This window comes from Brienomyrus brachyistius, chromosome 3, assembly GCF_023856365.1.
Source record: "Brienomyrus brachyistius isolate T26 chromosome 3, BBRACH_0.4, whole genome shotgun sequence".
Lineage (NCBI taxonomy): Eukaryota > Metazoa > Chordata > Actinopteri > Osteoglossiformes > Mormyridae > Brienomyrus > Brienomyrus brachyistius.
The window spans coordinates 28,921,062-28,945,372 of record NC_064535.1 but is presented as its reverse complement, the minus strand read 5'-3'; the positions used below and the strand labels follow the sequence as shown (position 1 = coordinate 28,945,372).

Here is a 24,311-nt window from a genome sequence, read left to right as displayed (position 1 = left end):
GCCCCAGTCCAGCTTGTTTAAACCCTGAAACTAAACTCTCAGCCGTTGGAGCGAAACTCCTATTTGCATAAACTGAGCAGGACGGTTCCGCTGCCCCCAGAATAGAGCAGGCAAATGTCCCCCAGTCCCCCTGGGGTTACAGTGAGGTGGGGGCTCAGCCCGTATCACAGAGCAGCAGATTGTCCCACATGATCACTGACTGTTTTCAGTGGGTTTCAGTTAGCAGTTTTATGTATTTTAGTTACATTGAGACATAAATATATTTCTGTACATTTGATTTAATGATTTATTAAATGAGTTTTATTAGAACAGTGTTTGCTCCATTTTATGAAGAATGAGCCTGTGATGTGGTTTGTAATCTCAGTATAGAGGAACTGCTCAGTATGAACCTGCTTGTTAAAATAACCAGTTATGATGACAGTCGGTTTGTCAGACAGAATGAAATATTTATTTAGCTCTGCAGCTTTCAGGAATGAGATACACAAGATAATATAATGTGACACAAAAGCCTATAAAACATTAGTAAAGATATTCAGTCATGGATCATACAAAGCACATTATTTTTTCTATATCATCACTAAATCAGAAGCGTGTAGCACAACACGGTAAAAACACAGTAATCAGCCGCTCATCACAGGTGACGCTGAGCTCATCTACTCTGAACAGTCGGCCCTCGTCAGCGTCTGAGTGACAGGAGCCTGGGAGCCCTGATTGGCCTCACAGACCACTGAGCCCGCCTTCTTCCACTCGTCCGCAGTGAGGCTCAGGCTGCTGCTCCAGCTGTACAGGCCGTCCTTCTCCAGGAGCCCGCGGCTCGTCTCCGCCACTTTGCTTTTACCGTCCACCTTCCAGCTCAGCTTCCAGTCGGAGGGGAAGCCCCTGTTGGCCAGGCACATCAGGGTGGCCGTGTTCTTGTTGGACACCTCCACACTGGAGGGGGGCAGGACCGTCAGGGTGGGGGCTCTGTTACCTAGGGGACACCAAAGGGACTTTAGGTCAGACTTCAAACTTTAAAACAAACTTTAAGTATAAATAGATACACTAAGTGGAATATGATGTAGGTTGCGTAATGTTAAAATGGGACACTTTTGAAAATTTCCTCTCTGGAAAAAATTACAGAACCATCTCAATGTCTTGATACTTTTCTAAATACATTAATGTTCCTAGAACACTATATTGAAGAGAAAATAAAGTATTACTAAGCACATATATTTAGTGCAAAGTTTAACTGTCCCATTTTGCCAGGTATCCCAGTTTAGCAATACTCACCCTGGTTAACATAATCTGTGATTACATAAGTAGTTCTGCATGTGACAAATCACACCCCATCCTAACATCTACAGCAAACAGTCTAATGTTGCCCTTGTGCCTTATCTCAGCTTAACATATTCCCTTTTATATTGGACTTAAAATGAATGTGTAAAATACACGTCCAGAACAATCTAACTGTGGATATGAAATACGTTAAGTATCCTATTGTTAACGGTTATTATGTCAGACTGTATATCAAAATCCAAATTTATATAACAATCACATTGTTTATGATTGAGATCCTTTTGACATGCATTAATGACCGCTTATTCACTCACTCAGAAACTGTTTGAAATAATGCGAAGTATCTCATCGAACATACACACCACGAAAAATGCATCGCAAATGTTAAACTACAAGGCATCGTTTTCGGGACAAAGATACTCGTTATCAGTTATGATAATAGTTGTTTGCAGATCTATCAGAATCGCCTTATCTCGTTAAAATTATGTGTCGACTAGATATGAAAACTAATGTTCAAACATTAATATTACAGAGAGAGACTTACTTCCAACGTCCAGCCTGGTACCGCCGCCGAAAGTGTACCACAGTGATTCACGGCGCATTAGCAGCCGTACAAAAACCTCACAGCAGCGCAGTACAGGCAACTAACCGTTTAATACCTAATATTCTAAGGGTATAAACCTAACGAGTGAAAATGTCACGTTTTCTGTTACTTGGACAAACTAAGTATGCTGAAAAGTAACGTGCTGTTCGATATCTGATGTTATAGGTACCACTTGACGGTTATTATATTATTAACAAGTAATAGGCATGTGTTACATCTAATGTGTTCTCTGACCCAAGAAAGTATATAATTGATGTTTTTAATATTTCTGGATTGCATATACATCACCCGAATCATATTCCTATTGAAGTCCCAGATATTCACCCTAATACATTTGCGACAACAACAGAACTTAAATGTGCGTATATGTTTCTACTTGCATATTTATTATTAAAAGCTGGATACTTACTGCCAACATCCAGTCTGGTCCCGCCGCCGAAAGTCCACCACAGTGATTGAATCTGATTGACACGCCGTACAAAAACCTCCCAGCGCTACCGCCGCGTTTCTCCTCGCAGTAAAACATTAATGGACGAGTAATACTCTACTTATGCCCACATTTAGTAAAATACACGTGGTACATATGTTTCTCTTTCTATGAATGTATGAATCACAGTAATTTACAACACTTTGACTGTTCAAGCCAGTATTGCTTTGCAGAAATAACAGCAACTTCTGCCTGTGATTTTGCTAAATGCCGTAGAATTGCCAGGTTCTAGGCTTTCCAGTATTTCTTGAAAATCTCCTTCAAAACGATCCTGTTTGTTGCAGACATAATATGTGAATTTCCACCCAGATGCCAGAAACCGCAAGGCTTTAGAATTACCGGATGCCGAAATGGCACGTGAGATCACATCACCCTCTGCATAAGGAGAAACTGTATATTCACTGTATGTGAAGGAACCTACTGTAACCAGACAGAGTATTTGCATAAAAAAACGATACTGTACTGTATTGGTGGCACGTGTCTGAGTGGCTCAGCCAGCAGCCTTGAGGTTTTCCACCTCAGGGGTTGTGGGAAATGTTCCCTATAATCCTCTCATGCAATGTTCCCTATAATCTGTTTATAAATTTTAATTGTAATTGCGGTTTTTTTAGAAGAACAAAACGCTGAGGATAATAATTATAATCTGTTACAAAAACACTTGCCAATCTTGAAAGTTTCCTTCTACTTGGGTGACAAGTTCTGTCAGCCAGTCAAGCAAAGGAACATCATCACGTATTTTCTGAAAGTGCTTCCCTAACATCACCAAATAAGTTATGTTATTAATGCAACAGAGCATTAGTTTTGTCAGGAGTTCGTGGATTTTCCCTGTTCAGACATAGGAAATTACTAAACAAATAAAAGTGCAAATAATCCATGCAAATAGTTCAAGATGGAATGGTTGTTGGAGTGTGTTTCAACAGGCAAAGGAGATGTAGAATTGTGGGTAGTAACACTATATGGACAAAAGTATTGGGACACACCTCTTAATCATTCAAGTGTTCCACTCAGACCCATTGCCACAGGCATGTAAATCCAAGCACTTACTGTAGCCATGCAGTCAAGTTTACAAAATTTGTGAAATAATGTGTATTTTGATCTTTCTTTTGGGATGGTTTGGATTTCATGAGCTTCATTCCCCATTCTGATGTCAGCACTAATGTTTGGTATTTTATTTACATGCAAAAGTAAAAAGCTGTCTTTTTGAACAGGGACTGGATTTTACAGAAACCTATAAGGGGTGTTAAGTGATCTATCTTATTTAACCTTTTCTTTAAAGCCTGCCTGGATTGTTTTGAGTGCAAGTTTTTTTGCAATTTTGTGTGCTTTTAGTTTGCACCAGCGAATCAGTCATATTTGTTTGGTAATATTTGTTTAGTTGTATTTATTCAGCTGGATCTAGATGTATTTGTTTCCCTCTTTGACAAATTTGTACATTTCTCTGTAAGCATGTTTTCGCTCCAAGTACTTTAAGTGGAAAACAGTTTAATTTGTGTAAAATTGTGCAAGTGAAGAACCCCAACTGCAGTTATTGCGTCATTTTAAATTCTGGGCCACACATACATATGGTTTAATTGATAAACTACAAACAGTAAGACATTACCAACATTAAATATGGTAATTATAAAGCTACCAAGTCATTTAGGACAATTATATGCTTCCAACTTTGTGGGAACAGTTCGGCGAAGACCCTTTTCTGTTCCAGCATGAATATTCCAAAGGTGGACAAAGAACGCACGGTCCATAAAGACATGGTTGGCTGTGTTTGGTGTGGAAGAACTCGACTGGCCTTCTTGACCTCAATCCTACTAAGCACCTTTGGGATGAACTACAATAGAAAACCAGACAGGAGGGATGGACGTAGGGACCAGAGGCACAAGGGGAATCAGAGGAGGATCTGTGGGTGTAGGAAATGTAGCCAGCAGAGGATCCGAAGGGCACTGATGGCGTCCATGTCCCAGACAACAGCTCCAGAACATGGAAACACAAGACCAGGGCCAAAGCCTGATCCTGGGCAACTGTGAAGGCTGGACAGGTGCTTGGTCACCTGAGTGTGGCCACCTGAGGTGCTCAGGTCTGAGACTGGAGACACAGACACAGGAGTGTGATGCACTGACGACACGGCCTCTTCTGAGTCGCTGGCAACTTGCTTGGGGTTTGGAGCTGGCAAACCTGTGCCTGGCAAGATGGGCGCTGCTGGTCCGAGCAAAGAGACTTGGGCAGAGTGCCGGTACCCTGGACACTGAATTAGCTGCCCCCTGCTTTATCATGATGTCACATATGGGTTAAATGCAGAGGACACATTATGTTGTTGTGCACTGATTGCTGTGGTGTGTCCACAATGACCACTGATCCCCAAATTCTAAACTCTAAAATTCTCTGGGCTGGATGCTGGTGACTCTGGGTCCCTCTGGGTCTGCAGTGTGCATAGCTTCCTCTCCGTCTTCAAAAATGCAGCCTAACTGTATGGAGGGCACTGCTTGGTAAGGAGTAATTACTGCTAAACAAATGTAATGGATGCACAGTGCACAGTAATTTCTGTTCAGGATTTTGCATTGGATACTTTCAATATTGAATGCTTATGTATGGATTCTAATAACATGACAAAAAATTAACGTGTAAGATATTTTGTTTCATTGATTTAAACGTTTACATTTTGTTCACAGTGCTCTGGCAGAAGCTGAAGGCCAAAGAAACATTACTCACATTCTTGAACATCCAGAGGGAACATTGGTTCTGGATTCAGTTCCTAGTCCTGCCTGTGTGTGTTTTCTATGTTCTCACTGTATTCCAGTGGGTTTTCTCTAGGTGTTCCAGTCCCCCACCCTAGTCCAAGTACATGTAGCTAGGAAAACTGGTTCTTTAATTTGACAGTAGTGTGTGTTCTGTGACAGACCAGCATCCCTTCCATGGAGTATTTGCCCAGTTACCTGTGCTTCCTGAGAGATGCCATGCTCATCACGTCTCCAGTTGACATAATTCCTACACGGCTTCTTAAAGAAGCATTTGTGGCTCTTGGTCCTTGTGTGTTGTCCATTATCTACTCTAGTCTGCTTACTGGCACAGCCCCCTCTGGTTTCAAGCATGCTGCTTCACAGCCCCTTGTTAGGAAGCATAACCTGGATTCCAAGAAATTTAATAACTTTTGCCCTATCTCAAAACTTTGGAGAAAGTATTTTTATCTCAACTATTGACCTTTTTAACTGAACATAACGTTTTGGGAAAACTTCCAGCCCGATTGTAGAGCACTACATAGTACTGAATGATTTACAGTAATAAATGATTTACAGTACAGCTCATGGGTGATGCTGGAAAATTTGCGACTCTGGTTCTTTTCGACCTGAGTACTGCTTTCGATCATACCCTACTCATTGAGCACCTTAAACACGCCATTGGCATCCAGAGAACTGCACTCAATTGGTTTGTATCCAATCTTCGGCAAAGAACATTTTTGTTTAACATAGGTAGTTGTTCATCATCCACAGCTGCTGTCAGCTCCGGGGTTCCTCAAGGGTCCATCCTAAGCCCCACTATCTTCTCTATCTGTATGCACCCCATATTTAAGAAGCATTAGATCTCCTTTCATTGTCATGATGATGTTACAGTTATATTTGCCTCTAGAACTAATAGATACTTGCCCCTTCACAAGGTTAAAGAGTGCTTGCAGGATGTTAAGCAGTGGCTTGCTAATTATTTTTTACACTCATACGGAGATAAAACAGATAGAATTCTGTTTGGATACTCAGCTTCTACTTCACTAGTGTCATATGCTAAACCATATATCAAGAATCTCGGAGTGCTTTTTGACTCTGATCTCAGATTAGATAAGCAAATTATCTTCGTGGTCAGAGGAGCATTATACCAATTTCGTTTGGTTTCAAAAATTAAATCTGTTCTGTCTTTTAATAATTTAAAGAACCATGCTTTTATATCATCTCGACATGACTGCTGTAATTCCCTTTTCTCAGGTCTGTGTAAGTCATCTTTATATCGTTTACAGTTGGTACAAAATGCAGCTGCTAGACTGCTATCTGGTACCAAAAGGCGGGAACATGTGATAGTTACAAGAATCGTAATATTTCATAGGTGTATTTTAACCCACTTACAGTACACTTCCTGAAAAGTAAACTTTGATTTATCTACCCCCTCAGTGTCATGCCTGGCTCGTCCGCTCCTCGTGTGTGCCACGCCCCCTGCTTTCCCACGTGTGCTTCCCTGATCGTACCCAGCTGTGTCCGTTTACTTTCAATCAGTCCTGTGTATTTAAGTCCTGGTCTGACCTGTTCCCCTTGTCCGTCATTGATGTTAGCTGTTGTCAGTCTGCGTCAGATGTTTCCCAGTCCGCGCTACAGCATTAAATACCCGTTTTACGCCTTATTCTGCCTGCCTGCCTAATCTTTGCACGCCTGCCCGCACGATCGCCGTTCCGTCCGGCTTAGATCGTGACACTCAGCACATGCAGTTAGTTTTACTGCAGGCGTCTGAGTCACAGTAATCTGGCCTCATAAATGACATCATTTGAAATATTTGAACAAATATTATGGCATCATTACCATAGTTTGTAGTTTGTATTATAGCATTTGATTTTCAGTTTGAATACTGATGATGATTCATTCAGACTGACCTTGGATGCAGAGGATGAGCGTCCAGATGAAGATGGTGATTAAAGACATTGTCCCTGTGGACCGTGTTACTGTGATGGACGACTGTGAGTAACAGAGTGTTAATCTCACAGGTTTATAAGCTGCCACAGGTCACTGAGGGACGTGCTGCCAAATGCAAAGTGTGTCTTTCATGCAAATACATGTGATGCATATTTCTGTGGCGATGGGAAGGCAAAACTTGCTGCTCATTCAAACTGTGAGGTCACAGTTATTATCAAATGGTTGTATGCATCAATTGTATTTTATAATGCTGACCACTAACACAGTGAGTTATTTGAAATTTGCATGTATTGATTGTGAATTTCCACATATTAATTGCATGATCATTTGCTGTGCTATTAATTTATATCATAGTGTGCTCCGCGTTTCTATGGCCAGAGCAGATATTACAAATTCTTTGTACAACAAACCTTTTAATGAAAAGTATCACTGATGAATGTCACTCTAAATCTTAATGGTGATTGTTTTAAGTGACATCATTGTTTGAGTGTGTACCTTTTAATTGTGACTTTTAATAGATATTATGATATTTTGCTCTTCGGTTGTAACTGCATACAATGGCCTGTGTTCTTTAGTAGGGCAGATCCAGTGTGGGGTTATCCAGTGTATGTGTGTCATCCAGTGAAAGGGGCATAATTCCTTAGGCTGGTGATATGCTACTGAGTCGTGTGGCCCACACTTTAATGGATGAACTGGAAGTATAGGCACCGGTCCTTTTGCTTGGGTTTGATTCTAAAAAGCAAAATAAATCACCTCCTTCATTTTCTTGTAACAGTGTAACTGGCAATCCGCCCGATATTCTCTACTTGCACAATTGCAATTGAACACTGCACAATTGAAGGGCTTGAATGCAGAAGAGCAACTGTAATGTGTGATCTATCGAGGCCACTGAATATATTCAAACAATACGAAAGGTGGCTAGTTAAATAATTAGTTAATTTTGATGAAAATCACAATATTCTATAGGTGTATTCTAACCCTGTTATACTTACTGAAAATTGACCTTTATAGAGTTTTGGTTTAGATTCCCCTTCAGCACCTGCAGTGAGTCCCAGCTGCAGCAGTGCAGTCACTGTGCAGTCTGACTGAGGGAGGTTTTTGTACGGCTCTGTATCACTGTGTGAACACATGCTTACTATTGAGGTAGTGGAAACTGACAGTAATAATCTCCTGCATCTTCAGCCTGGACTCCTCCGATGGTCAGAGTGAAGTCAGTACTAGATCCACTGCCAGTGAATCGAGACGGAATCCCAGAGTTACGGCTATTTGCGTTATAGATCAAGAGTTTAGGAGCTTCTCCAGGTTTCTGCTGGTACCAGGCCATGCGAGGATAAGAGGTCCCAGCATCATACACTGGGCTGCTGGTTTTACAGTTTATAGTGACTGTCTGTCCTGAGGAAGCTGATATCAGCTCTGGAGTCTGAGTCACAGTCACTTGTCCTCTGGATTCTGAAAATACAAAATATAAACATATGAACAACTGAATAAACATACAAAATTTCCACACTTAGAATCTTCAGACATCTAAATGAAAAATGCACAATTTATCAAAGAATGTGTTGCAAAAAGACGAGCTTGTTGTGTTTTACCGTGAGTGAGGATGAAGAGTAAGATGCTGAGGCTGATCAAAGTCATGTTTGGTTGGAGTCTGGTGTGATGAAGGGCAGCTGTCAGTCATGAAGTGTTAAACCTCCTGGAATATAAACCCTCCCAGAGCACTGAGGCATGAGCTGAAAATGCAAAGTATCTTCTGACTGACATCATAACCGCAGAAGAAATAAGGAAATTTTGTTGTTCAAAATGAAAAAATAACTTCCTTATGCCCTAGTCAGGCCCAAGGAGAGGGGATGCAGCCGGTATATCGCTCCAGGGCCTATGAAGCTCACGGGGGCCATGAAGCCCAACGCATCCCATAATTTGTATTATACAGTGATCCCCAGCTATACTGCGGTTCAGCTATTGCACCCCCGCTATATCGCAGATTTTTCTGTGGAACATATGTAATTTTCTATCGCGGAAATATGCAGTTTAATAGTGATAATTTTTTATGGCTTTTTGACAACTTTTTTATGGTGAAATAAGCATTTTCCTATGCTAAACTATTAATAACAACAATGTATTACTGTAATTATAACATCTGTATATAAATAAAAATGGAGTAAGAATTCAATAAGTACATCCTACCTGTAGTGCACTTTGCAGCCTATTCATAGAAAAGCATATGGTTTTCAGCAGACACTATGTGTGCTTAAAAGTTTGCTAGAAGAATATTATAATTTATAATAACTAACGTATACGTAACGTTTAAGCAATACACTAGTAAATCATAAAACATACTGCTACGTACATGTAGAGTCATAATTCATAACGAAATGTACATACGCTTTTCATTTGTCACTACGCGTGCTAGACAAGAGTTCGTTAGAACAATAAGTATTATAATTTATAGTAACTATAACATAACTAAATATGCATATATATTACATATTATTATTATTATTATATTTATGTTACTCATATCTTTAGCCTGACATCCACATATCATATGTGCTTACAAAGTCTGTTTTAATAAGTTCACATGTATTTAAAGTGTGTGGGAGAGGTATTTTAAGGCTTAAACTATATATATATATATATATATATATATATATATATATATATATATATATATATATACATATATACATATATACATATATGGTCTTTCTATATCACGGATTTTCACCTTTTGCTGCTGGGTCTGGAATGTAACTTCTGCGATAGGCGGGGGATCACTCTAATTTGAATATTAATTTTATTAATTCGCCCTGCGATGGGCTGGCCCCCCATCCTGGGTTGTTCCCTGCCTCGTGCCCATTGCTTCCGGGATAGGCTCCGAACCCCCCGTGACCCAGTAGGATAAGCGGTTTGGAAAATGGATGGATGGATGGATGTTTTAACCTTGTTACACATACTGAACTTTGGTTTATAGAGCTTTGGTTTAACTCCCCCCTCAGCACCTGCAGTGAGTCCCAGCTGCAGCAGTGCAGTCACTGTACAGTCTGACTGAGGGAGGTTTTTGTACGGCTCTGTATCACTGTGTGAACACACCACCACTATGGTAACTCTGACAATAATAATCTCCTGCATCTTCAGCCTGGACTCCACTGATGGTCAGAGTGAAGTCAGTACTAGATCCGCTGCCAGTGAATCGAGACGGAGTCCCAGAGTTACGTCTATTTGCGTAATAGATCAAGAGTTTAGGAGCTTCTCCAGGTTTCTGCTGGTACCAGGCCATGCGAGGTGTAGAGGTCCCAGCATTAAACACTGGGCTGCTGGTTTTACAGTTTATAGTGACTGTCTGTCCTGAGGAAGCTGATATCAGCTCTGGAGTCTGAGTCACAGTCACTTGTCCTCTGGATTCTGAAAATACAAAATATAAACATATGAACAACTGAATAAACATACAAAATTTCCAAACTTAGGATCTTCAGACATCTAAATGAAAAATGCACAATTCATCAAGGAATGTTTTGCAAAAATACAAGTTTGTTCTGTTTTACCGTGAGTGAGGATGAAGAGCAAGATGCTGAGGCTGATCAAAGTCATGTTTGTATTGGAGTCTGTTGTGATGAAGGGCAGCTGTCAGTCATGAAGTGTTAAACATCCTGGAATATAAACCCTCCCAGAGCACTGAGGCATGAGCTGAAAATGCAAAGTATCTTCTGACTGACATCATAACCGCAGAAGAAATAAGGAAATTTTGTTGTTCAAAATGAAAAAATAACTTCCTTATGCCCTAGTCAGGCCCAAGGAGAAGGGATGCAGCCGGTATATCGCTCCAGGGCCTATGAAGCTCACGGGGGCCATGAAGCCCAACGCATCCCATAATTTGTATTATACAGTGATCCCCCGCTATACTGCGGTACAGCTATTGCACCCCTGCTTTATCGCGGATTTTTCTGTGGAACATATGTAATTTTCTATCGCGGAAATATGCAGTTTAATAGTGATCATTTTTTATGGGTTTTTGACAACTTTTTTATGGTGAAATAAGCATTTTCCTATGCTAAACTATTAATAACAACAATGTATTACTGTAATTATAACATCTGTATATAAATAAAAATGGAGTAAGAATTCAATAAGTTTGCTAGAACAATATTATAATTTATAATAACTAACGTATACGTAACGTTTAAGCAATACACTAGTAAATCATAAAACATACTGCTACGTACATGTAGAGTCATAATTCATAACGAAATGTACATACGCTTTTCATTTGTCACTACGCGTGCTAGACAAGAGTTCGTTAGAACAATAAGTATTATAATTTATAGTAACTATAACATAACTAAATATACATATATATTACATATTATTATTATATTTATGTTACTCATATCTTTAGCCTGACATCCACATATCATATGTGCTTACAAAGTGTGTTTTAATAAGTTCACATGTATTTAAAGTGTGTGGGAGGGGTATTTTAAGGCTTAAACTATATATATATATATATATATATATATATATATATATATATATATATATACATATATACATATATGGTCTTTCTATATCACGGATTTTCACCTTTTGCTGCTGGGTCTGGAATGTAACTTCTGCGATAGGCGGGGGATCACTCTAATTTGAATATTAATTTTATTAATTCGCCCTGCGATGGGCTGGCCCCCCATCCTGGGTTGTTCCCTGCCTCGTGCCCATTGCTTCCGGGATAGGCTCCGAACCCCCCGTGACCCAGTAGGATAAGCGGTTTGGAAAATGGATGGATGGATGGATGTTTTAACCTTGTTACACATACTGAACTTTGGTTTATAGAGCTTTGGTTTAACTCCCCCCTCAGCACCTGCAGTGAGAATTCAATAAGTACATCCTACCTGTAGTGCACTTTGCAGCCTGTTCATAGCAAAGCATATGGTTTTCAGCAGATACTATATGTGCTTAAAAGTTTGCTAGAACAATATTATAATTTATAATAACTAACGTATACGTAACGTTTAAGCAATACACTAGTAAATCATAAAACATACTGCTACGTACATGTAGAGTCGCAATTCATAACGAAATGTACATACGCTTTTCATTTGTCACTACGCGTGCTAGACAAGAGTTCGTTAGAACAATAAGTATTATAATTTATAGTAACTATAACATAACTAAATATACATATATATTACATATTATTATTATATTTATGTTACTCATATCTTTAGCCTGACATCCACATATCATATGTGCTTACAAAGTGTGTTTTAATAAGTTCACATGTATTTAAAGTGTGTGGGAGGGGTATTTTAAGGCTTAAACTATATATATATATATATATATATATATATATATATATATATATATATATATATATATATATATATATATATACACACACACACATATATGGTCTTTCTATATCACGGATTTTCACCTTTTGCTGCTGGGTCTGGAATGTAACTTCTGCGATAGACGGGGGATCACTCTAATTTGAATATAAATTTTTTTAATTCGCCCTGCGATGGGCTGGCCCCCCATCCTGGGTTGTTCCCTGCCTCGTGCCCATTGCTTCCGGGATAGGCTCCGGACCCCCCGCGACCCAGTAGGATAAGCAGTTTGGAAAATGGATGGATGGATTTATTTAATTCATTTAATGAATGGTAGGACTCTATCCAAATATGTGCATCAGTCTGTGTATTCTGTTGACAATTCCTGCCACTGTCGCCTCTGCAGAGCACTCATTCAGCAAGCTGAAGCTGGTAAAAAAATTCTAAGATCCACTATTTCATAAGTGCGACTAGTAGATTTGGCAAGACTCAGTATTGAGTCTGATCTAGCAAAACAGATTAATTTTGATTACGTCATTCAGAGTTTCGTCAGGTAAAAGAGCAGGAAAGCACCTTTCTTCAACAGACAATAAATACTGTATAAACATCTATTACTGTTATAAATATATTACTTTATATTTATATTTATACATATACATACTTATATAAATGTATCAATATAATCTATCCATCCATCCATCCATCCATCCATTTTCCAAACCGCTTATCCTACTGGGTAACGGGGCATATATTTATTGTTTTTGCATATTTACCTGTTTAAGCGTGTCTCCCTTTGTGAGGAGTCTGCGCTATCCTTTTCTTGTGAGTGTCAGTGGGTTTTCAGATGGACAGGGCTGTGATAGGGTTACTTGTATGACTGTATGAAGTGCTGCATCACCATGGTACACAATATCATAGTTAAGTTATGCATTATATAGGTGACACTTCAGTTGTTACATTCATTATGAATAACAGTGACATGCACAGACTTTTCAGGCAGGTGCTCAAACAGAAGGCCATGGCTAACGGGTACTTTTTGCTGATGTAAATATTCACGGTGGGGGGTGTGGGCAGGATTCAGAGTTTGCTGTTTATGTTAACATGTTGGGTAATTCATATTCTTTGTGAACAATTGATTAATTTTGAAAGAGTGAAGAAGAGAACAAGTACAAAGGCACAAAAATTACCTCCTAGCCGCCCCCCCCCCCCCCCCCCCCCTCCAGGTGCAACCATCAGAAATAAGTACGGAATACAGGAATATTATATATTATATAATAGGTTAATTAGTCAGACAAGATTATCAGAAATAAAAGCCTTAATCCGGTCAAAAGCAGCACTCCATCTCGTCAGTGTTTGGGATCTAGCCCCATTGAGCTCCATTGAGATAATACTAAGCTGACTAAGAGCCTATAAGCGCCTACACATTATAAACCCTGTTTGGTCTTCATGAACCAACTTGGTCATAAAAGATTTGAATCGGCGTGAGAGAACTTTGTCATACAATTTGACGTCTACTCCAAGCAAGGAAAGTGCACGGTAATTACAACATGAGGTAGGGTCCTTATCTTTTTTCAAAAGAAGGGAGATGACAACTGTGTTGAAATCTTGTCTAAAGGACCCTTGTTATACTGAGTAATTTATCATGTCAAGCGTGAATAGAATGACTTAATATTGGTCAAAATCATATTTTATAAACATGTTTTAACCTTGTTACACATACTGAACTTTGGTTTATAGAGCTTTGGTTTAACTTCCCCCTCAGCACCTGCAGTGAGTCCCAGCTGCAGCAGTGCAGTCACTGTACAGTCTGACTGAGGGTGGTTTTTGTACGGCTATGTATCACTGTGTGAACACAGGAACATTATGGTAACTCTGACAGTAATAATCTCCTGCATCTTCAGCCTGTACTCCACTGATGGTCAGAGTGAAGTCAGTACTAGATCCGCTGCCAGTGAATCGAGACGGAGTCCCGGAGAAAAGTTGTGTTGCTCTGTAGATTAACAGTTTAGGAGCTTCTCCAGGTTTATGTTGGTACCAGTGTAAGTAGTCATTGTTATACACAGCGGGACTGACTGTACAGCTCATGGTGACAGTCTGTCCATGGAGAACAGCCTTTACTGCAGGAGTCTGAGTCACAGTGACCTGACCACTGGATTCTGAAAGTAAAATCAAAATGTAAAGATATTAGAAATAAAATAAAATGAGAAATAATAAGTCAAACAGTATTTTTTTGTAGTTTTAATTTTGTAAATGAATATCAGTGGTTGTATTTAGCCAGAGAACAATGAGCTGAATATGTATATTAAGCTTTACATATTATTTTTGAATTATCTGTATTAAAAATTACAATAATTTGCCCTTAAAAAGTACAGAATATTACCTTGATAGAGAAAGGCAAAGACCACAATGAAGATGCTGATAGACGGCATAGCTGTGTTGGTGTCTGTCGCTGTGAAGTACAGACAGCTGTCAGTCATGAAGTGTTATAAAGAGGATTATAAGCACCTTCAAGGCACTGAAGCATGTGCTGCTTATGCAAAGTGTCTCCTCTATGCAAATGACCATCCTGGGCCATCAGGCCCATAGACTGAAGGTTAATGGGCCACACTGGACTCAATCTGAACTCAAGTGGTTGTATAATATTATATAATTGCCAGGTTCTGTACTGTATGACCCCACCCTCAATGACTCTTCCACGTTTGGCCAACTGGCATTGCTGGCCATTCTATGTTTCCCCCTCCCTGTCATCTAGTCCATCCCTTTCCTATGCATTTAGTCCCTGATCGGCCAGCAGATGTTGCTGGCCAACCTGCTCCCTCTGTGTTAGTTCCTAGTGTGTTTTCCCAGGTCCCCGGACTGCTGTGTAGCTTGGTGGCTTGACCGTGCGCCACACAGTCTGTGAACCCTCTGCTCGTGGGTTTCAGGCTGGCCTCATGTGGTGTTTTTCATTTATTGGTTTTCTGTTTTTTTCCAAGCGTTTATTATTTTCGCCTTCCTGTTGGCGAAATGGCAAAGATATCATATCACAATTTTTTTACAGTCATATCACGATTTCGATTTTATCACAGTACTTATACTGATTTGAATGATACTTTTTTTTAATACTATTTTGCAAGTTACTGAACAGTACAACCAAAGTATTTTTCTTTGTAAAAATATAGTCCTGAACAATAAAACAGGATTTTGGCCAAAGAACATTCCTGAACAGATTTTAAATCAGTTTGTGCAATTTTGCCAACAACTTTATTTAAAGCAAAATAAATATTTAAAGTTACTTCAGAACAAAATATCAACAAGAACAAAAATGTACGAATGGTAAGCAATAAAAATGGCAACTCTTATTATGGGCTAATGCTATTCTTAAACTATTACTGAATTATTCAACATTATCATTTTAAGATGACATGACAATACCTCTTTAGGTAAAACAATAAATAGGTTCTTAAAAGGCTCAATAAAGGGTATAAATGTGTTACCATAGGGCACCAGGACCCTCCAATTTGGTTCCAACTGGTTGTGCTGGTATGAGTTGCTCCACAGACACCCAAACACCCAAGGGTTGGTATTTTACCAATTTATTTTACAACAAGAGTAAAAACACACTTTAAAACGCCAAGGCTAGCCGATGGCATACAAAAACGTCATAAAAATTTAGTCCGTTCAGGGCTCACTGTCAGATCAGCGGGGCCAGGCGATGTCCGTGCAACAGATGATCCCCACAAGCCCGGTTCCGTCCGCCCCAGCCTATAAGGGTGACAAACACAAGGCGAGCAAACAGATTCTACCACAGCACGACCCACAATCGCCGTATAGGGATACCGAGGGTATCGCGACAAAGGCACACTACCGCACACTTATCACCCCCACAGGGCACCGCAATAATCACACACACAAATCGAAACACCCGTACACACCCACTACAAACGACACCATATCACGGTATCCACTACAGGGAGGATTGATAACCTGGTTTCGAACACCCGCCACTACATCAGCCTAAACCAGACCCCAGATCCGACGCCGACCCGATATTTGGCTCTGTCCAAGCGAGCAGAGTTTTCACTTAACTCGCTGCGGGGGGAATGCCCAGTTACTCTCCCCCGCTCCGGCGTCCCAGCGACTCCTTCCCCGACAGAGCGTCTCGAGACGCGATCGCCACTCGGGGTGCTCCGCTCTCCAATATCGGCTCCCCTGTCCACTCTCCAGTGCGTCTTCTCCCGATGCCTCGTAAGGTGTTTCTTCTGTCCTTTCCCTGGTGCGCCTTTTTCCGGTCTCGCCTCCGGGTCTCTGCTGTCCACTCCCTGGTGCGCCTTTTTCCGGTCTCTCCTCCGGGTCTCTGCTGTCCACTCCCTGGTGCGCCTTTTTCCGGTCTCTCCTCCGGGTCTCTGCTGTCCACTCGCTGGTGCGCCTTTTTCCGGTCTCTCCTCCGGGTCTCCTGTCCTAACTTCCAGGGTGCCTTTTCTGTAATGCGATCCTCCCCCTTCACTTTCCCAACCAATCCCAACCATTGTTCCAACGCCGCAATTGTCAAGGCAATTAATTAGTCCCGCGATCCCGGCTGACGTACCAAAGGCACAAGGATATAAACAAAACCCACATGCCCATAATACCCACGTGACAAATGTAAACTTAAAGTTAAATTGTGGTTCTCTCGTTATACTGTTTCGGATGTTGTCTCTTTAAGTGATTAAAAAGGTCCGTCGTGTTGCCGTCCGACGCAAAGTAACGACTATTTGTTCCTTATCGTTTGGGTAAAAGCCAAACCACTTCCGTATCACTGATGTAGAGTGTTTTTTAGGGACAAACTCTTCCATTACATTCTGACTTTCAGCCATTGCTTCCCGCTTCACTCAGAATCAAAGAGAGTGGCGGAGTGAGAACTGTACATCATTGATGTAGTTCACGTTGGTTGCTGTTACTAGCAAATAGTCCACTTTGGCTGAGGAAAAACAATAGACAGATAGAATGTAATCTATATAGACGATTCTATGATCTCTGGCAGATCGTCAACACGTAGATCATCTTCAAGATCTCATATTGTCATATCGCCCACGCCTATCCCAAGTTCAATGTTTACTCTACCTCAGTTACTTAACCTATTGCCTGTTTCTATTTCATTGTTCCATCTGTGATTGTTTGATTGTTTTGATGATTCACACCTGCCTTTTGTCAGTCCTCCTCATCTGTGTATTTAAGTGCCTGCCTTTGTTCAGTTCCCCAGTCAGTCATTATATTAGGTGCCTGTGTTGTGGTGTGATCCTTTGTGTTGTACGTTCTGTCCCCTTGCCTGTTCCTGGGCATTTTTTTCACTTTAGTAAACTCCCTTTTTGTTTCAGAGCAACTAAACATGTCATCACCTTCTGTTTCCTGCCCGTGTCACGCCGCCGTGCCGAAACTACCGTATAATATGGAGCTTCCCAAATGTCTGTGCATAGTTTGAAAACTCAGTGATACAGATGCCAATTTGTACCTTGCAGCCATACTTTGTTGGCAATTCCCAGAGGCTAGAATCCTCAGTGATAGCAAGTCTCTCTGACAAGCTGGTGCAGTGGGAATAGTCATGCTTATGTATGGCTGGATACGCCGCAACAGGCGGTTGAACCAGTATGCAGACATTCAGAAATATCTAAAGTGCATTTCTTCATCACTATGACATTGTTCTTATATGGTAAGGAGGCTATATTCACCTTCAGTGTGGCTGTTCACATGCAGTGGGTGAACTGACCATCACCATTTGTGCTGTTATCTTTGAAGAAGACGCCATAGCGAATCTTCCTCTTCGTTCAGCAGGTGATGCACACTGCGCATTGACATATTTGTGTCACTTTTTTCCTGCGGTCCTTTGTTGATTGGGCTGTCTGTGTCATGCATAAGAAGCATAATTAGAGATGAAGCTAGACTGCAGGATATGGGATATGTTTGGACTGCCGCTCGGATAAGTTTAGTCTTGATCTTCACGTGCAAAACTGTCATGCATCCAGTTAGTTCAGTTGGTCGGGGGCTTTTCCCTCCAGAACCTTGTGTGTCTGCCCATGCTGGGTTGCAGTAAATACAGGCTGAGCCTCTGAGACACTATATTTGGGTCGACTGAAAAGCTGGACCTGACTGGCCAACTAAGCTGACATTGTGTTAGTTATAGTCGATTCCTGAATCTCTGAACCGAGACCAGGCATGGCAGATCCAAAGATCACCTTATCGGCTGAGGCGAATCTACTGTGACTCCACCACCAGGAAAAATGGAAGTTAAGCATTAGTAAGGAAAACCCAGAAGGAATCTGAATAACAAATTCTAAACAATCTAAATAAACATTTAAGTTAAATTGGAGTCAGATTTGGTTAGGTTTTGTTTTAAATGGTAAGCAACTGTCCAGGTGGACTCGGAAGCACCTACGCACATTCAGAGCCTTCGGCTGTCCATCATGTCGGATTCCATCCTGGGCCAGTGGGCGGCTCCCTACAGTCTCCTGCAACTTCAGCCTGGACTCCAGTGATGGTTAGAGTGAAGTCAGAACTGTAGTTAGATCCACCTTCAGTGAATCGTTCTGCAGTTCCAGATGCATGGCTTTTTATGACCAAAGGATGTGCCGCCGATACAAAACAAAATAAACTATCTCCTTCAGTTTCTTGTAACAATGTCACTGGCAATCTGCTTGATCTCCTCACCGGAGGAAACAGGGCTCCCTACTGGCCAATTGACGAAGCATAAATTGGAAGAGAAGTTGCAATGTGTGATTTGTTGCTGTTACTGTATATATTTAAAAAAATGAAGTGTGTGTGTGTATATAAATAATGAGTTAATTTTGATGAAAATCATAATATTTTGTAGGTGTATTTTAATCCTGTTACACTTTTATCACTGAAGGACATGCTGCCTCGTGCCCATTGCTTCCGGGATAGGCTCCGGACCCACCGTGACCCAGTAGGATAAGCGGTTTGGAAAATGGATGGATGGATGGATGAACATGCTGCCAATGCAAAGTGTGAAAAACGAAATAGCAAAATACCTCCTTCAGTTTCTTGTAATAATGTCACTGGCAATCTGCTTGATTTCCCCGCCTTAGGAAACCGGGCTCCTCTCTGGACAATTGAAGGGGCAGGACTGCAGATGAAACAGCTGCTATATGTGATCTATCAATGTCGCTCTATGTATTTAAATAATGTGAAAAGTGTACATATATAATATGAGTTACTTAATTTTGGTAAAAATCATATTTTATAAACATATTTTAACCCTCTTACACATATGGAACATTGTGGAGCTTTGGTTTAACTCCCCCCTCAGCACCTGCAGTGAGTCCCAGCTGCAGCAGTGCAGTCACTGTGCAGTCTGACTGAGGGAGGTTTTTGTACGGCTCTGTATCACTGTGTGAACACACCACCACGATGGTAACTCTGACAGTAATAATCTCCTGCATCTTCACCCTGGACTCCACTGATGGTCAGAGTGAAGTCAGTACTAGACCCGCTGCCAGTGAATCGAGACGGAGTCCCAGAGTTATGTCTATTTGCGTAATAGATCAAGAGTTTAGGAGCTTCTCCAGGTTTCTGTTGGTACCAGGCCATGCAGGGATTATTATTATGAACATGCACTGGGCTGCTGGTTTTACAGTTTATAGTGACTGTCTGTCCTGAGGAAGCTGATATCAGCTCTGGAGTCTGAGTCACAGTCACTTGTCCTCTGGATTCTGAAAATACAAAATATAAACATATGAACAACTGAATAAACATACAAAATTTCCACACTTAGAATCTTCAGACATCTAAATAAAAAATACACAATTCATCAAGGAATGTGTTGCAAAAATACAAGCTTGTTCTGTTTTACCGTGAGTGAGGATGAAGAGCAAGATGCTGAGGCTGATCAAAATCATGTTTGTTTGGAGTCTGTTGTGATGAAGGGCAGCTGTCAGTCATGAAGTGTTAAACCTCCTGGAATATAAACCCTCCCAGAGCACTGAGGCATGAGCTGAAAATGCAAAATATCTTCTGACTGACATAACCACAGAGGAAACATGAAACTTTTGCTGTTCAAGATGATTAAAGGAAAACTTCATGCCGTGGAGAAAGGCAAATCGATTACACTTTACTGGAAGGAGCACAAATACCATAATTACTAAACCTGTAACCTTCTGGCTCGAGTATAGAAAGTCTGGGTGAACTCGCCAGATCCTGAAGTCTCTGAAGACACCTCCATACCCCACCCATTTTCTGGGGGAGAGCAGGGACAGTCTATCTCCTACCTCCTTGAGATTGGTGCAAATAAATGAAAACTGACAACTGGCCAAGTTCTTGGTATGATCAAAAACATTCCTCAGAGGATGGATAAGACGTACTGTATGTCGAGTCACTTGGAATAGGCAACTTGGGTGGTATGAACCCGTCCGCTACGGAATTGAAGAAGCAGGCTCCTCCGTTGTCAGGTGAGGGTGCAAGGGATCTGGTGGAGCTTTGGGATTGTTATGATGATTTAGTAATTCTGATCTGGATGGGCTTTATTAAAATTGCAAAAGGGGGTCAAAAAACAAGACAGGAACAAACATCACAGACCAGCAAGAAACGCAGGGCAGCAGCAGCTACAAACACACAATGATCAACTAATGAACAGAACGAGGACAGGCACTTAATCAAAACAAAGACAATTACATGAGGCAGGGAGCACCAGAACTCTAAAGGCTTGGACCTTTGTACTCCTGCAAAGATATCTGGAGCACCACACATCCCTTTCCAGCGAGCTCATGACCACCCATGCTCTCCCGATACGTCTGCTGACTTCACCACAGTCACCACAGACATGAATGTCGCTGCCAGGGTAAGTAAATCTCTCAACAAGGTTGACATTCCCCCTCGCAGACAGACACACTACTGAGGTACTGACCACTGCACCAACTTAGGTTTACAAAACTAACCAATACAGTAACAAATATAGTTACTGCTTGGGATAAATGATAAACAAACGGACCGTGTGGGGTCACAACAGGAGGGACCGGGAAACTAGACATAGAACACATGCTTAAAGAGGCAAACACTGGCAACTGCAGGGGAGTGGAGCAACACTGACTGGCAAATAGACCACCACAGGCAACTGCACAAGTGGTGAAAATGGCTGAACTGGGGAGCAGAAGACAAGCAGGAACTTTACACATGAACTGACAAGAACATACAGAGTAATAGGCAGGAGATGGGAGGGCCAGACAGGCATATGACAGGCAGGAAATAACAGGCTGTCAGAGTAAGTTTCAACAAGCAAAGACATGTAAATTTGGGGGAAAATATATTCCTTTTCAAGGAGGACGGCCTAGTTTGCAAAATTTGGAAAAATGCATAACTTCTTGTCGATTTCTCGGTTGGAAAGGAGCGTGGAGAAGTACAAATACATGCAGTTCAAAAAAATGGTTTCTTTAATTTGACCGTAACGTGTGTCCTCTGATGAACCAGCATCCCATTCCATGGTGTATCTGCCCAGCACCCTGTGCTTCCTGAGTGGCTCCATGCTCACTGTGATCCTGTACTGGATGGGGGGGGGGGTTTACTACCCACCAGCCCCGGTCACTGGCTGCCGCCACGCAGAAACACCCACACACTGCTGCTCAGTGACACACCTGCCTGTCCTGAGCTTAATGTTCCTGCGTTGTCTCTGTCTGCCTAAATAACAAAATCAACTTCAGGAATTAATAAATCACAATAGTTATCTGGGCAGCATGATGGTGCAGTGCTCAGCACTGCTTCCTCTCAGCCCTGGGACTCGGCTTTGAGTGACTGCCTTGCCTCCATGTGTGTGGAGGTTGCATGTTCTTCCTGAGTTGTGGGATTTTCTAAAAAGTCCCAAAACATGCTAAGGTGAACTGGAGGTACCGAATTGCCCATTGGTGTGAATGGTGTGTGATTGCGCCCTGTGATGGGATATTCTCTGCCTTCTGCCCGTAACCTCTGGGACAGGCTCTTAATCTCCTGAATAGGACATGATGTTACAGAAAATAGATAGAGGGATGGATTAATCTGGGTGGTTTAATGGTGAAATTTGATATTTCCCTTATAGCTCAGTAAAATTGTGTGATCAAGTTATTCCTCACAATAATGATCTTCAGCCTGGAAATGACCAGATTGTTTTGTTCAGAATAATAATTGCTCATTCTCATTTCAGTTTCACTGCATAAGTAATTACAGTGGATGGCACAGAGGAAATTTACACAATTTACACAATGGGGGGAACATGCAACCCACCCCCACCCCCACAAAGAGCAGAGGTTGGATATGCCAGGACCATGTACTGGGCTGCAGCTTTTGCAGTTTATAGTGACTGTCTGTCCTGAGGAAACTGATATCAGCTCTGGAGTCTGAGTCACAGTCGCTTGTCCTCTGGATTCTGAAAATAAATACAAATATAAGAGCATATTTAAATCTGAGTAAACATACAAAAATGTCACACTAAGAAGTTCCAGACATATAACAGTTTAGAAAAATTCACAAAGAAGATCTTCAGCCTGATCTAAAGAATAATGACAAAGTTAAGACTTGGTCTCTACGACGACCCCCTAAGTGTAAGCATCTGTGGGACTGCATTCTTACTATAGGAGGTAGATTCAGAACTTGGCCACTATTGCTGCACCTTTGAACCTCCTAATGCAGAAAGGTGTTGCAGTGAACTTCTGAAAGTGATGAGGCCTTCCACACTCTGAAGAGCGTTCATCCAGTGCTCACAGAGTCCTTGCTAACTGGGAGGCAGCTTGCTGACCATTACTGTATAGGGAATACTATTACAGGAAAAGTAATGATGAGTATTATATACAAGCAGTTAGTACAAGTTATTGTACAAGCAGTTTTATAAATTTGATGAAAAAATTAGTATGAACTACAGGAAAAGTATCAAGGTGTATATTATAAGCAGTAATCATACAGCAAAATGCAAGATACCTGTGTGCATTCAGTCTGTTGAACTGGTTTGATTTCCTCTGAGGGACTTTACTTTCCTCCTCAGCACCTGCAGTGAGTCCCAGCTGCAGCAGTGCAGTCACTGTGCAGTCTGACTGAGGGAGGTTTTTGTACGGCTCTGTATCACTGTGTGAACACAGGACCACTATGTAAACTCTGACAGTAATAATCTCCTGCATCTTCAGCCTGGACTCCATTGATGGTCAGAGTGAAGTCAGTACTAGATCCGCTGCCAGTGAATCGAGATGGAATCCCAGACTCACGAGTACTTGCAAAATATATTAAGAGTTTAGGAGCTTCTCCAGGTTTCTGCTGGTACCAGGCCATGCATGGCTTATTATTATGAACATACACAGAGCTGCTGGTTTTACAGTTTATAGTGACTGTCTGTCCTGAGGAAGCTGATATCAGCTCTGGAGTCTGAGTCACAGTCACTTGTCCTCTGGATTCTGAAAATACATACAAAATAAAAATATATGAACAGTTGAATAAATATATAAAACTACCACACTAAGAAACTTCAGACAGCTAAATGTTTAGAAAAATTCACAATTCATCAAGCAATGTCTTGCAAAAAGACAAGCTTGTTCTGTTTTACCATGAGTGAGGATGAAGAGCAAGATGCTGAGGCTGATCAAAGTCATGTTTGGCTGGAGTCTGTTGTGATGAAGGGCAGCTGTCAGTCATGAAGTGTTAAACCTCCTGGAATATAAACCCTCCCAGAGCACTGAGGCATGAGCTGAAAATGCAAAGTATCTTCTGACTAACATCATAACCGCAGAAGAAATAAGGAACTTTTGTTGTTCCAAATGAAAAAAAAACTTCTTTATGCCCTATAGAAAGACAAATGGTCTATACGCCTGTTTATTGTCACGTCGAGGACATGGATGGAGGAGAAGGCAGGTGTAGGGGAAAACCAAAGGGGGCTTCATTGAGGAAATGGACCATAAGTGATAAAAACTGAATAGGGAGAATCAGGCAAGGACACAGGGCACACTGGGTAGCATATGCAGGGAGCAACATCAATGACTGAA

The 24,311-nt window shown here is 41.2% G+C and overlaps 1 gene segment (V, D, J or C); it reads right to left on the bottom strand.

Annotated features, from left to right (window-relative positions):
• Nucleotides 1–425: 425 nt before the first annotated feature.
• LOC125738140 (Ig kappa chain V-III region MOPC 63-like) lies at nt 426–23,956 on the bottom strand. The segment is given in 4 exon segments: nt 426–970; nt 2,289–2,326; nt 23,414–23,726; nt 23,876–23,956. Coding segments are annotated over 4 exon segments (714 nt in total).
• Between the last annotated feature and the right edge of the window lie 355 nt (nt 23,957–24,311).